The sequence below is a fragment of the Tyto alba genome, unplaced genomic scaffold, assembly GCF_018691265.1.
Source record: "Tyto alba isolate M040663 unplaced genomic scaffold, T.alba_DEE_v4.0 Super-Scaffold_45, whole genome shotgun sequence".
NCBI lineage: Eukaryota > Metazoa > Chordata > Aves > Strigiformes > Tytonidae > Tyto > Tyto alba.
The window spans coordinates 3,977,313-3,993,311 of NW_024881321.1; the positions used below are offsets into that span (position 1 = coordinate 3,977,313).

At 38.5% G+C, this 15,999-nt stretch overlaps 1 protein-coding gene across 4 annotated transcripts in view; it reads left to right on the top strand.

Annotated features, from left to right (window-relative positions):
* The first annotated feature begins 459 nt into the window (after window positions 1–459).
* The window catches only part of ZC3H13 (zinc finger CCCH-type containing 13), a 49,064-nt gene continuing 33,524 nt past the window's right edge, over window positions 460–15,999 (top strand). For 3 of the 4 annotated variants that reach the window (XM_042805919.1, XM_042805921.1, XM_042805922.1), the window contains exons 1-4: window positions 460–689; window positions 6,842–6,964; window positions 7,407–7,516; window positions 12,917–13,028. In XM_042805919.1, coding sequence (XP_042661853.1) covers window positions 6,848–6,964; window positions 7,407–7,516; window positions 12,917–13,028 — 339 coding nt within the window. In that variant the 5' untranslated portion in view covers window positions 460–689; window positions 6,842–6,847. Of the gene's footprint in view, window positions 690–6,838; window positions 6,965–7,406; window positions 7,517–12,916; window positions 13,029–15,999 lie in introns of all 4 variants that reach the window. The other variant, XM_042805920.1, reaches the window with a different exon arrangement.

Genomic DNA, 15,999 nt, shown 5'->3' on the forward strand with positions numbered 1-15,999 from the left:
TGCCCCCTCCCTGGAAGGGTTCAAGGCCAGGTTGGACGGGGCTGGGAGCCCCCTGGGCTGGGGGAAGGGGGCCCTGCCATGGCAGGGGGGTTGGAACTTAGATGGTTTTTAAGGTCCCTTCCAACCCAAACCAAACAGTCCTCCAGTTCTCTTCTGCACCTCAGCCACCCTGTTCATCATCCCCACAACCCTCCGCCGAGAACACGGACCGGCAGACCGCCGGACCCCGCACTCCCGCCCCGCCCTCAGCCCACCCCGGAGCGGCGGGGCGGGCCCTCTCGCCTTCCCCGCCCTCCCCCAACATGGCGGCGCCGCCGCTTCCGCCCGGCCCGCCGCCGCCGCCACCTCCTCCTCCTCCTCCTCCTCCTCCTCCTCCTTCGACGTCATCACCAGCGGCGGCGCGGCGGGCGGCGCGAAGGCCGCCGGGAAGGGCGCGCGCGGCGGCGGCGGCGGCGGCGGCCGTGGTGGTGGCGGCGGCGGTTACCCAGCGGCCCCGGCGCGCGGGGGCCGGGCGGGAGCGGCGGGCGCCGGCGGGCTGCGGGAGCGGCTGGCGCTCCTCGTCTTCCTCTCCGTGTCGCTCCGCGCACAGGCCCGGGAGGACGGACTCCCCCCTCGCCCCCTCCCACCCTCTCCGCCCCGGGCGGCGGCGGAGGAGGCGGCGGGGAGCGGCGCGGCAGCGGAAGGAGCAGGTGAGTGCGGCGGGGCGGCCGGGGGGCGCGGAGGGAGGGGGGGTGTGTGTGTGTGGGGGGGGTAAGGCCGTGAGGGGAGGAGAGGCGGGGCGGGCCTCCGCGCCCCGGCCTGCACCGGGGGGCGGCGGGGCTCCGGGAGCGCTCGGCCTTGGGAGCGGAGCTGCGGCGGAGGGCCGCGCTCCCCCCCGCAGCCCAGCGCGGGGCGAGGCTGAGGGGAACGGTCCTGGGCGGGGGGGGGGGGGGGGTGTGGGGGTGTGGGGTGTGGGGTGTGGGTCGCGCCTTGGCGGTGCCCGGCCGTCCAGCCGTTTGCTCGGGGGGCAGTTCCATCTGTCGGGGGCCGCGCTGGAGCCTGCTTCCCACCCACTTGGATCTTCCCTGTTCGTGGGGATTTTTTTTTTTTTTTTTTTCCACTTCAATGGGGCTCTTCTCCCACTTTCTGGCAGTAAAATAGTCTCTGCTTTATGCGCTTAGAGGAGCTACTAAATTCGCTGGTATAAATTCGCTCATCACCATTTCTTTAGATAGCGGCTACGGCTAACTCCCATCCCTTCCGGAACTTGTAGGCTGGGCGTGTTGGATTAGTTTTACGGATGGTCTGCTTAGGTCCTCACCTTTGACTTCTCTGCTGGATTCTCACTCCACCACTGATTTCTTGTAGACCTTCTGCAAGACTGTTTGAAGATCAGATTGTGACAGATAGTGGGTTAGCAACCAGGACCTTAAGGGATCTTGCTGTGGTGGCAAAACACTTTCAGTGCCTCTGTGCAGATGGGAGTGGACAGACTCAGCCCATGAACTGCGTGTATCTGGAAACTATAGAAGTGTGGCTGTGCCTGAGATAACACACCCTGCTTCTCCTCAGCGTGTTTGCGCAAGTGTGGCAACGCGCTGGTGCGGTGATCCAGTTCACAGATTGGAGATAACATGTATCCAACAAACTCCCTAGGAAGGCTGAGTGAGCTTGGATCTGTCCGCACCAGTCTGTATAGACAGCCCCTTAGTCTGGTGAAACATCTTCTTGAGTATTAGGACTTTGTTAGACAAGATACTGAATGCTGTATACTTTCCTCTGTGATACTAGGGCCTGATATTTTAATTTATTTGTAGAAAGCCAACCATGGTTTTATACTTGTGAAAACATTATTAGCAGTGGCTTATCACAACCGATGGAGAAATACCATATGTTCAGTTAGAGGGATAGGTTCAAGGTAATGTGGTGATGGGTTAACAGCATGGAGTTGTTAAAGTAAACTTGGAATAATTTCTAGTTTTCTATCAAACAGGCTTATTTGTGTGAGTTGAAGAGTGCTAGACTGACATTGCATAAATCTGTAACCAGTATTTGACTATTTTTTTTTTTTTTGAAAGTTGGTTAACAACACGTTTTACTATTTTTAGCATTATTTTTGGATAGTAAACCTGTGGAGCTCCTTCAAATATCACTCTTTTATTAGTACTGTTACATGGAAGCGTTAACATAGTAATCAGAAACATAGCCTTTTCAGGTAAAAGCTCCTAATTTTCAAAAGTGAAGGGAAGCACTGACATTTTCCTCTTTCTAAGCTGTTATTTAGTTGTCAACAGGTATTTAGTTTATCTTAGAGTGTTATAATCAGTTGAACTGCTGTAGGATTTTAAAATTCTGCTTGTTATTTTAAATGGCATATTATCACTTAACAGGTAGGATTTTAAGTGACATAATGTTTAGCTTGTGTGCGGTGTGCATGTATGCATGCACAGACATTGACATGCTTACATACTAGTGATGTCTCGGACTTCTTAAAGAGATTTTATCCCCTTACAGGTTTTTTTGTGAACTTTCCTTTTGTTCTGTTGCATCTCAGTTTCTAGTTTTCCTGTAGATGCAGGATTAATTTTTGTGGAGGACTGGATTAGGTTTTTCTACCAGAAGAGTGGGTGTTTCAGATGCGTTTCTCTTGATTATGGCTTATGTAATATCATACTTCTATTGAAGAAAATTATTAAGCATGCTTGACACCAAAATGTAGGAGTACTGATAATATAAATACAGAATATTTTGTCAATCATATCACGCTTCATTGATTTCGGTTACTTGCTTAGTGCCCACTATGTATACTCACTTCTCTCAAGTCTGTCTACATTTTAGATTTATTCATGAAGTAACATTCTGAGATATATTTTACTTCAAGTGGTAGTATAATTAACGTCATTAACAGATTGTTTCTCACCCTGGGAAAGTTACTCCATTTAAAGAATAACATAGATGTATCTGTAAATTATCGTAGTGTTAAAATATTTCTAATTTATTATTAAAGGTTCCTGTGGATCTTATTTTTGTAGGAAGAGGGATACTTTACAGTTAAAACCTTAGATACAGAATTTATTTTAGGAGTTTAAATTTAATTTCATATAGTGGTAGTAAGCTGTTTCAGAAGTTGCAGACACTTCAGTGCCCCTAAGTAGATTTAGCAATACGAAGTCATATACCTGAAACAGAGAAGTACATAATTTTCTACTTAGAAACTTTCATTTTTTTTTTAAATCATGGAGGTAATTACTCAGAATGTTGAAATACAAATGCTCGAGGCTCAGTCCACACTGATACTCAGTGCTGTCTAATCCACATGAGTGTTTGATAAGGAGATGGTAATTCAGAGACACAGGCATTTGATGGAAAAGAAAATCATTGCACTGGCCCTCAGTGTGGAACTGATAGCAGGATCATCAAGGGTAAGGCAATGTAAGATGAAAATGTGGTAGAATTGAGCAAGTTAGGGGAATTTTTATGGCATGTTCCATTTAAATTGTTCTTGATTATCCATTAATGTGCAGTCTGAAAAATTTGGAAATTTAGCACTTAAGTTTTTTTCCCTTCACAGTACTTCTTTATAAGCAAGGAAGCTTGTCAAGTAATGTAAAACTGCCGTTATGCATCTGAGATTTCTACTGCAATATTGTTTAAATAGTCTCTTTATTTTTCCAACTTGCTTGGTCTTTGAAGAATGAAAATGGGACTGACTGCATTTTCAGATACAGTCTCTCAAATGTTATGTCTGACATAGTGGAAATCCCTCAGTTTGCCTCTGAATAATATGTTTGGACTCTAATCCTGCAGCCTGTATAGCAGCTCTATTCATTTAACAGTGACATCTCATGAAGTTCTGGTTGCAGGAGTGAGACCCTCATGGGATATGTGCATAGAGAATGTAATACGCTGTGCAGTCACAGCATGCTGGTTTTGTTTGCTTAGAATAATTTCTCATGAAACATCTCTTCTGTTACTAAAGTATCTGTTCGTAATTGCAAACTGGTGGGTATGGGCCAGAGCGTAAGGACAGAATTACCTGAAAAAGTACAGTTTTTCATTTCACGTTCCAATTTTTAAATTTATTTAAAATAGGGGGTTTTACAAACCTCAGAAGATTCAGAGTTGAATGGTGTTCTCTTCATGTCCTTATAGGAAGTTATGGGCCAAAATATAGGGAAATAGGTAGTTGGAATGTTCAGTTATGATGATGTTAGCCCCTTCATCCTCTTCATGTTTATAACTATCCTCTTAAGCATAGTCATCATTATAACTTCCTATGGAAGTTAATTCTGAGAAGCTACTATTTGCTGGGTAAAAAGTAACATTCAAAAAAATGTTTTGCCTCTGTTTCTTTGAAAATAAAAGGACATTGAAATTAGGAGGCAAAATGAATGTAAATTTTTTGTATTTGTATACTGCTATCATGTCAGTGTGTACTGTACTTACGTATTAGATGCACTCATTTTATCTGTCCTTCATGTGTTGAACCCTCTCCCTATGCCATTGCCAGTGCCGTTCTTCTAACCCTTTTTATTTCAGATATGGCTCTTTTTACTGTAAACATTTAAACCAAATTCAGTATTTGGTATATGATTGTCTTATTAAAAATGCTTTTGCATATGTCAGTCGATTTTTGTATCCTCTATAAAAGGGTGTAGCTGCATGGAACGTTACAAATTCAGTGGCTTTTTTTCTGAAATACAGTGGGAAAAAATCCTGAAATGGAGGGGTGCTCAGCTGGGTGAGATGTGGTATTGTTTTGCTTTCTAACTTTAATGGTTTATCCTGTCAGACTTTATAACTACTGCTGCACATTGAGCTGTCCACAATGACTCCTAATTATTTTTCTCAGAAGACTGGACTAATTTGAACTCATCAAGTATTTAGATAAAATCATTTCTCCTTGTGTGCATTACATTGTATTTATTTGCATTTCATCTGCTGTTGTATTACTCAATTTTCTAACTCAATTAGATCTCTCTGGGAATCTCTATTCTCCACAGTTTTTACTAACCCAAATAATTTCTAACTACTGGCAAATTCTACTGTTTCACTGTCTGCTTCCACTAATTGATGTTAACCATTGTTTTTAATGTCTGGTATACACCACATGGTTAACTTATACCCTCTATGAGCATCTTGGTTAATGTCTTGGTTATCTGAGTCTTGTTTAGGAGGTAAAATTCTTCAGATAATCAAAGGCTTGAGAAGTAGTCACTAGAGCTGAGCTGAGAATTCTCTCAAGTACATAGTGTAAGCTTTCTTCTGTGGTTTATAAAGGACTTAAAGTGCTTAGCCAGAGTTTCAGCACAGAGTTTTGTTTGTAGAAAGTGCACAGGTGTCAGACTTCTAGGGAGGTGTTGTCAGTGAAGTAACCATAAGATTCAGATAATGAAGTTTCACTGAGGTAGAGGGGAGAAAACCAGGCAATATCAAAGTATCAAGTGTAAAATGTAAGTTACAGCAGTATTATGTTTTATGTACATTTGTCCACATTTATACATTATACATTTTTTTTTTTTGCTGTACAATGGAACCTTACAGTCTGAATGCTGTGGGAACATATTGCTGATCAGATTGGTGAAAATTTGTAATAATCCAATCTAGTGGGTGTTTAAATTTGTATTATTCTGACTGTATGGATAAGTTTTTTTGTCGCTGGTAACCTGTCTGTGTATGAGAAATTAGCTAAAGTGTGTGTGTTCTAAACACAGTGACATGTAAATAGGAGCAGAAGAGACAGCAGAAGGGTAGGAGGTTAGTGTTTGGCTAATCATGTTATACTGGCTAACGAGGTCTAGAATGATGGCACTTTGCAATACAATGAGGTGGTTTTTTGAGCTGTATATAAGTTGTCCAGCAACTGGCACTTTGCAATAAAACAAAGAGGTGTTTTTTTGAGCTGTATACAAATTGTCCAACAACTGGCAGATTTTTCCAAATTGATTTTATTTCTGTGTAGCCCAAGTAGCATTTAAAGAATGGACAATAGTTTTTGGAGCCCATTTTGCTCTTTTTCCACAACATGTTTTTAGTGCTAAATATATATATTTCTTTTTTTTTTTTTTTTTAAATATTGTTTTCTTTCTATATTCAATAACTTCTTCCTTTCTCAGGTAAGAAAAATTATGACTTCTTATTTATCAAACATGCTGTATTTGCTTTAAAATTAGTTTTTCTTAATGAAAGGGTGTTACTTCTTGAGAAGATCAAGATGTGTATTACTGTTGTGGGGGTTTTGGTTTTTGCCTTTTTTTTTTTTTTTTTTTGTCTGAACTCAGGTGGTTCCAAATAGTTGCAGATGCAAACCAGTAACAAACACAGACTTTGGATGATATCAAGGTGGTTTTCAGTAGGTTGTCACACACAACAAAGAGGGGGGAAAAACAATGGAGCTCTCATTTTTGGAGATTTGTTTCTGAAGATGGCAGCTATTTTTAGTGATCAGAACCTGTTTCTGAGAGGTTGGTGAAGTAACATTAAAGGTTCTTTTCACTTGAAGTCACTTGAGTTCGTGCACAAAAAATACGTGATGAAGGAAAGAATCTGTCCTGTGTGGTGTTCGCTACCTGAATGAATAACTTGTCGTACGATCTTTCTCAAAGAGAAGCTGAAGAATCCAAAGCAGGTCATAAAATCAAATGAAAAACTATCATTACTGGTGTTCAGCTGACTGTTTCAAATCAGAGGCATTCCTTGTTATCAGATACATTTCACTCATTTATGACTTCTTTTTCTTTCTTCATCACCTCTGCAGCAACTCTTACAACGTATATTGTACTATTTTATTCATGTGAGTTCAGTGTCAATAGCCCCAAACTGAAGGATTTTACAGTTTTGCTTTTTTTTTTGGTTGAAGTAGTACAAAATGTCAAAAATTAGAAGGAAGGTCACAGTGGAAAATACCAAGACCATATCCGATAGCACATCCCGAAGACCCAGTGTGTTTGAAAGGCTTGGACCCAGCACTGGAAGTACTGCAGAGGTGAGTTGTAAAAGTGTTCTTCTTTTCCTCCCCACCCTAGCATCTTCTTTTCCAGGATTTAGGTGGTGGGAAAGAATAGCTCACAAGTACCAAATACTCAGATGTCACTGATGTTAGTAAAGGTGAAAAGAACTCCTTAACACATGGATGTTCAACATACTAATGCTAAAATTTTCAAAAAAAACGTGTGTTGTCCCAGATTCTGGAGAGGAGCAGTAGTACTGTACATACTAATAGTATTGCCACCAATCTAAATTTTTCTCTACCAGACCCAATGCTCATTGTTGATTTTATTTTTTTTTAAATTAGTTATATTGCTGGTGGACAGAAATTACAGATAAATGGGAATTAATGTGGAGTCATTTGTTTGTTCTGCCACACTCACACCAATGGCATGTCCAGAAATGAGTGTGAAATTCACCCAGTAATGTCTGTCTCTTAGACACAGTGCCGTAACTGGCTGAAGACTGGCAACTGCCTCTATGGGAACACATGTAGATTCGTACATGGCCCTTCACCACGAGGTAAAGGCTATAGCAGCAGTTATAGAAGGTAAATCAAGAACTCACTTTGAATTCTTCACATGCTGTAGGAAAATAGCTTTTGCAACTATGTCTTCTGTTTTTGTTTTGGTTTTGTTTTTGTTTTTTAAAATGAAATGCTGTGGTGTGCCTAATGGTATGTTTTATCGATAACCAACTGCATTGTGAAGCTGCTCAAGACAATTTGGCAACTTGCAGTGGGTTTTCCCAGGATTTTTGTGTGTATGTAGCTTTAAAAAAGGAATGGAGTCCGCTGGATGTAGATTAACTTATTATATTACTTGAAATGGGAAGTTCAAGTACCTTAATACTTTTTTTTTTTTTTGCATAGCATCACTGCAGCTTCTGATGTGCCTCTCTGTCCTTTACTAAAATGCTGGTTTGCAACAGTGCTCACATACTTGCAGCCCTTCTGCCTTTGCTATGTTGTTTGACAAGGTGTCTATCCTTTCTCTCCTGTTGTGAGAAAACACTTCTCTTCAAAACATGGTTTTGTGGCTTTGTCAGATAGAACAGATATCCTGTATCATAGGAGGAGATCCCAAAAGTTACTTAATTTTTCAAAAGATAACATTTTTTATCTGCCTCTTCATATGTTACTATAATATTAAAAAGTTGTTTTTTGACTGTCCTTTGTGTGGCCTAATACCTTACTTAGCTGAAACTAAATGTTGCAGTAAGTTTGTAATATTCTTGCTATAAAGGACAAAGAGTATAGTTTTAGCATAGTATATCTTTGTATGAAGGCTTCACATTTTACAAACAACTGTGCTTCATAATGCTATGGTAATGTCAATGTTACCTCTAAATTATGGATGGGCACACTGAAGCATCAAAGTATAAAGCAACAACAGGAAGGTTGGCATGAGGTTAGGTTCTTATTTCTGGTTCTTTTTCCTGTTACTGTGGTATAGTCTCAGGATGATCTTGACTTTGTGTGTTTGATCTTGCATTACTTCTAAGGTGATAGCAGCTGGGATACAAACATATCACTGAGTTTAATGTTTCTTTCCGTGTGTATAAGATTTTACTCTGTTCTGTGCTGAATGTTCTGAATGGGGAAAAAGGAGTGATAAACTGGCAGATATTAAACTTTAAAACTGTTACAATGTCACTTTCTCCTTGCTTTCAGTGTTTGGAACATTCAGTGCATAGATCTGCTTGGTCATTTGAAGAAAACTGACATTTCTTTTAATGATTAAATCTATGTTTCTGCTTCACTGTCACCACTGTCATTTAAGAATAATGTTGATATACTTCTTTTTATTGCTAACTTTTTTTTTAACTAGGACTATATGAAAAAGTCAAAGGACAAATCTTGCTGCTTATTTGCCCGATACATTCAACATTTATTAAAGATGTTCTTAAAAATAAAAAGGGGGAGGAAGCCCCTACCTACCCACCCAGCCACTCACACCAAAACAGACAAATGAAAAAAGCATGCTTGTCTTCAGAAGTTTCTACTGATAGCTCTTGGCCAGGCACGGAAAAAGCTGTTTTATGTACATAATAAAACGTTGGCATTTTCATGCCATTTAACATTACAGAGATTCTTACAAATGTTATCCAAGTATTTTGAATGCAATTTTATTGGATTCTTGCAAGCCACGGCAATGCTGCTTCCACATCAGTTCAGTTCAAGCAGCACTCTTGTTAACAAAAGTATTTGGGACAACATAATGGTGATGTGTCTACATGTGTTCAGCCAGGCCTGCTGCTGAAGTCTTTTGTCTGCTTTGCAGGCAGTTTGGTAGGATAAAGCACATCTTGCTGCCTTTCTGTCTCGCTCCTTCACTTGCACACCTGTCTGAAATAAGTCTCGTTGTTGATGGTTTTATCTGACCACCTCCCATAGTTCAGAACATCACCAGACAGTAGGAAAACTTGACTCTAAAGTTAAGAAAAAGGCTCTTAAATCTAGTTTCATTATAACCCTGTTTCAGCATTAATGCTGCCTATCACAGCATGAATTTTAATCTTGCTGTTATAAAAATAAAAGCGAGCATGTTTTTACATATAAAGCTTTCCTGATGAGGATAATAAGAATGCAGTAATAGACCTGCCAGCCTTCCAGGCATCTGAAATAAGGAGAAGCTAATGAGGAAAGAGCTGTAAACATGCTATCCCACAAGGAATTTTGCTCTCTTGCTTCACTTGTAAGTTGTTGGTTAGCTGCTTGGCAGCTTCCTGCTGGTTCTCTTATACTATTGTCAGGATCCATGCCATCGTAGTGTCCCTCTCTTGGCATGTGTGATCCTCTTCATTCTGGATCATTACACTGGATTTAAAAAACAAACCAGCAGTAATATTAGGTAAGCATGTTTGGATTTTGTAGGGTTCAAATATAGTTGTATGGGAAACTGAAAAATGGGACAGTGTTTCATGAGCATTCAATTATAATATGTACGTTATAGACTAATAACTGTCATCTGCCTATACCCACAGGTGTGTGTGCACACACACAGATATTCTCAGCTAAGTGTGTTGTAATGTGTGCCTGCTGCTTGGTAGTTGTTCCTGACACAGTAAGAGGTACAGAAGCAAATGGAGAAGCTGTTACGAACATGCATTTCCTAACCAAGCTGCTGAATGTGGAGAACTGAACTGCTGCAGGAAGTAATGCTGTTTAAAATTGCTTAACAGCAGTGCTTAAAATTGGAAATTATGAAATTCTGCATTTTAGGCCTTACTTAAAAGGTGGGCCCAGCACAAAATATTAAGTCATTAGAGATTTTTCATTGAGTAGTTTTCTTCTTTCAGTGTACAGGGATAATGCCACAGAGCCTTTTGTGTGAAAGGTTTTGTCAGTTGCAATCTAGCCACATCATCTTAAAATGTAGAGATAAAATTGTAGTTACCGATTGAAATTCAGCAGTGTGCATTACCTGGAATAACTGAAGAACCCTTGTGGAGGGGGAGCAGAGGGAAAGTTATGCAGAAAAGAAGCCATTGTGTAAAAATTAAAATTGTGGTACACCCGAAGGAAAAATCAGCTAGTAGACCAGCTTGTTTTTCTGTGCATTAAGCCAAAGTACCTGAAAACAGTCAGTTTCCTGAGTAATTATTTCTTAAAATTGGACAATTTTCCAGTCTTATTTTATTAGATTTTTTAGGGGAGGGGTTATGAAGTTTTTTGGGAAGGAGGTTTAGGATGGTTACCATGACTTTGCTCCAGTGTTCTCCTAAAGCTGAAAAAACCCCAGCCCAAAACAACAAAACCAAACAAAAAACTGCCAACAAACCCCACCCTGAAGCTATTGCTTTTTTAATTTCTGTGATTTCTTGATAACTTTTTAAGAAGATTTGAATAATATTTTAAGAACATAAGTTTTTTTTTCTTCACTCCCATACTAAAAAAGGTATTAATTGAGGGTGAAATGCTTTGGATATTTTTCATTCCATCATATAGTTTAAAAAAAAAAAAAATATTGAAATATCTGATGTCTCTCTAAAAAGTGCATGGGTTGCATTCGGTGTAAGTTCTTTTGCTTTTCTCCTTCAGCTACTGGGGTTTTTCCTGAAATTGCTCTTTTTGAGGAATAGTGTTACTTGTACATTATCTATAATCTTCTTGCCTTTTAAATTAATTTTCAGTTTCACAAATCCAAATCCTTTGTGTCATAGCTGAAATAATATTAAAAATTAAGGTATTGAATTGCCACTTTAATATTGAAAGACAGTTTGTTGAGTTAGCTGATGATTGGAATGCCTCAGAGAGTTTTTGTAATGCAAAGGAATTCTCTTTCTAAGATGGAGGGAGGGGAAAAAAAAGATACCTTGAATCATAACATTCACTAAAGCCAGACACTTTAGAGACACTTTGCATGGAAAGATGATAACTTGTTTATATTTGTATGCCGGATATTATTTGATCCTTCTTAGTGCTGAAAGAAGCAGCATGCTACTGTTTTGTACCTTTCCTCTGATCTAGATTGTCTTGTATTTACAACTTCATGAAGGATTAAATGCATTTAAAAATGAGAACAGTCGCTGGCCTTTTTCTGCTTAGATCTTAAGTCACTTATCCTTATGACACAGCTTAAAGAATTAAATATGGATAACATTGCAAAAGAGGAAGTGGAAACCAATTGCTGTTTTTCAAATAAGCCAAGGTTGAAAATGAAATCATATTAATATAGATTTTTGTACGCATAACCTGTGAAAGACAATTTACCTTTTGTGTATTACGTGACAGAGGAAGGGTGGGAGAAACAACACTTTCTAAATGGAAATCCCGATTCAGTCTGAGGAACAAAACAAATGCAAATTTCATTATTCAAATAATATATATACCTCTTCTCATAAACTAAGGCAGGATCAGTGTCTCTATAATTTTTTTACTGTGAATTGATAGGTACAGATCCAGTACTTTCATACAACCATTTCATAGCATAATCTGTAATTATGGCTAACAGCCATCAAAGAAGTACCAAACTTGGTATCAAGTCAGATTTATATGGAGAAAAAATTTGTTTTCTTGAACTGAAAGATAATTTGAAGCAGCTCCTACATTCCCTTTGCTTAGGAACTTGTTTAAATGCAAGGGTTGTTCTCTTTTAGGCCATAAGGGATAAATGAACTTGTGAATCCATACTAAGAGGTCACAAAATTAGATACATGTCTTGTGATAGGGTAGGATGTTCCCCCTCCCTTCCCACATCACAGTAATACCTTTTACAGAAGATACACCTTAATGTTGCATGACTAGTAGAGTTCATCCAATATTTTGTAATTAAATAATGAAGTAATTATGTTACTGCAAGATGGAAAATGGAGGCCTCCGAGAGTGAATTTCTGGTGCAGGGTCTTGCAACAGTATCTTTTTGTGAGTCAGTCTCACCAAGGTCATGGGAGGATGGCACCTAGGTCAGGTTAGCTCCACTTGCAGACTTCATCCATATTCAGAGTTGTGCTTCTGTGTGACTATTGTTGCTAGTCTACAGTAGTTTGACTCTGCATAAACTGCATTTTTAGAGATATATATATAAAATATATATATTATATATATTAAAAGCAGTGCAGCTTGGAATATGGAAAAGAATATAAAGCTATCTTGAAAGACTTGGTAGGAGTGATTCTGAAACATATTTGCATGAAGGTCAGAAAAAGATGATGTGTTCTGGATAGGATCATCTGAAGCTGATCTAGAGTAGTAGCTAAGTCATGCCATATATACATACCAGTAATTTTTCTTCTTAGAGTCAAGTCTTGATGTTCTGAAAGAGTTGTTTTTTTAGAATGCTTAAGTCCATTAGAATGGAATATGTTTTTTTATTTGTCTACTTTGCTTCTGGGTGGGAGGTTTAGATCTTTCTGTATATACTAATAAAAAAAATAATTAAAAGACAGATTATATTCCTTTAAAAATAGTCCCATAGAACTGGTTATATTGTCTTTCTGTATTATACAGGTCACCAGAAAGACCCACGGGAGATCTTCGGGAAAGAATGAAGAACAAACGTCAAGATGTTGAGGCAGAGCCGCAGAAACGAAGTACAGAGGAGTCGTCCTCTCCTGTTAGGGTAAGAATGGAGTTTGCAGAACTCCAGAATCCCTCAGTAGCAATTGGGCAGTGTGTCCTAGAAACCTGATTGTGGTGACTTGTAACATTTTAAATGTTTTAATGGAACTGATCTTTCTGTACATAGCATATGGCATAGTTTATTATGAAGTGTCTTAACAACTGTATTATTTTGCAATTTTATAATACTTTCTGGTCTTTTGGTTCCCAAAGATTTTATAAATCCTGCAGACTAAAATATGTTTTAAATACTGATAAACAGATATTTAACAACAGTGCAGACTCTTTGATTATTATCAAGAAAGTGTATTAACCACTGTTCCAATCATCCACTATTTTTTCCCCCAATGCATATTCATATCCATTGTTTACATGCATCCTGCCTCCACTTGTTTATCCCAAATTTGCTTTTGATGAGACCATGCAGTTACTGTTGTGCTGGTTTGTTTCGCCTTCTTCCTCATACTCATCAGCCATCCCAACTGCTCACTTTTGGATTTTGAAAAAAATTCATTCATTAACGTTCTCATTTTCTAAGCATCTTTCTGCTACCCTATACCACTCAAATATCAGAAGTTACTTATTTTTAAATTGTGTTATCTGTTCGTGATGTTAAAAACACATAGGGGCAGAGTTGGTAGTGTGACCCTGCACCTGTGTAACAATAGCAGCAGTGTATTCCTGCGTCATGTTTTTTAAGACCATTTTCATATGAATAATGATTAAAAGTTTTTATTTGTGAAAAATCAGTTTTGCTTCTGCAGGTATTAACAGCATTCTTTTTTTTTTTTCCTCTTGGTCTGTTCCTACTTGCTGTGTAAAATGAATTTTTATGTCAGGTGTAAAGAAATCAACAGCAGCTGCTATCATTAAATTAACAGAATGGCTTACCTTCCAATCATGTTTTCAGTTGCTGTTAATTTGTGTAAACTTTCAGTCTTTTTACTCTTTTACTTAAATGTGTTTCTTTTATTTTCTAATAGTTTGAATAAACTGTTCAGTATTGAGTACGTGGTTGGTGGGAAAAGTGTTTTTTTCCAACCGTTATTAAAAATTTACTGTAACTTCTTCTCTCCTGGTACATCTCTAATTTTGATGTAATTCTTACTTTTGGTTAGTTAAACCTGCTTTTTATAGTGTTCTATTAATGTAATAATAAAGTACTTTTAAACAACTAAACCCCAAGTAAAGTGAACTGGAAACAGGCATCAAAAGGAATCGGGGAATTAGTGTGTCGGCTAAAGTACCAAAGAATTATTTACAAGATAAGCACACTGCAGAGAAAAAAATACTCTGCTTCAACCTCATAAAACAGAAGGCCGAGGAAACCATTGAGTATTAGTTGTATGGAGGCAACTCTCAAAATATGGGATATCCAAAGAAAATATTCTGGAACAAATAGACGAAGAGTGACAGTCATCACAAGTTGCAATTCAAAGAACCAGGATACCTAAAAGAACAGAAGACTGAAGTGACTGAACTGCTAACAAAAATCTTGCTCCATCATTAGAGCTACTGTTATGGTGGAGATCTAATATCTGACATTTCCATCTGTTACTAAAGCTTTTGGGATAAGAGAGGAGCTGGATAAGAAATTTTAACTTTGATTTTGAAATAACAAAAAGTAGCTTCTTCCATTAAAAGTTTCATATTTGTGGGGTTTTTTTTTGTTTGTTTGGTTGGTTGTTTTTTTGTTTGTTTGTTTTGGGTTTTTTTTGTTTTTAAGAAACAAAGGAGCAAGCAGCACTGTTCCTGCAGAGAAAATTTATGCTTTGTCAGTCTGCTAGCCCAAAACTTTAACAGAGGGTAGTGGCTAAGAGAACTGTGATACAGGTGAAACCTTAAATAGGTTCTTTTGAAACAAGTTTTTTGAAGCATATAGATAGTCAAAGAATAGCAGGTATAATATTGTCAGGTTTAGAAGCCAGCTCAGAGGAAAATTTTAGATTAATTTCAATTGATGAAGTTACAGAGGATGCTGTGGTGCTTCATCTAAAGAGCTATAACTTTTTAACTGTGGGGAGAAACGTTGGACATCCCAAATGTCAAACTTTGCGGAATATATGAAAACAATAGTTGAGATTACTGAAGTCTGAGGAGTGCCATAGGAGTTGGGGAAAGATAGTTTTTGTCAGTACAATAGCAGATGAAACCTGGTGTTGGCAAGTGCAAGGTAAGGCACAATGAAGAAAGTATTTAAAACAAAAAAAATCATGAATGGATATTTTAAAAGTGACTGAAACCATCCAGTAGAAAAAGAAGTTATTGTGGACAGCTCAATGAAACCATCTGTTCAAAGTGCAGTCACAGTTGCAGAAGAAAACACTCAGGTGTATAAAAACGGAATAGAAAGTGATCAATATTATGCTGTAGAAATTCATGGTCCAGTTTTATTTGAAATGCTGTTTGGTTGTGATCACTCATGTGCAATAAAATACAGCCAAAGGTCTTTTTGAAGCGGGCAAGGAGGTGAGAAAGAGACTGGAGGGAAGAAAGGACATATGGCGAATGCACATAATGTATGGTTGAGAGAATGTAAATTAGATGCGTCATTTGTATTTTATCCCAGTAGGGAGTGGCAAATTTGGAAATGACAAGGGGAAATGCTATTTCTGTTACATTTGACAATTCTACCTGATTGCCAGAAGATACAGTCAAAAACCTGAATAGGTTCTGCAAAAAGTCAAGACAGTGTAACTAGCATAAAATCTTTTAGAAGAGATTTCTTGTTCTTTGGAGACATAAGATAACTAGTACTATCTGTACGTATTTAGGAAAAAACCTCCTCTATGGACAGCTTATAGAATATATCCCTTACTATTTCTTCATGTACTATTATTTTCAGAGACAATATGATGCGTTACGTGGACAACTACGTTGAACTCAGCTGTTTCTGTGTTTCTCAGATTTGTGTTTGGAATTATTTCAGCACTGTATGTTAGTGTATCAATTATTATATAAATAATTAGTTA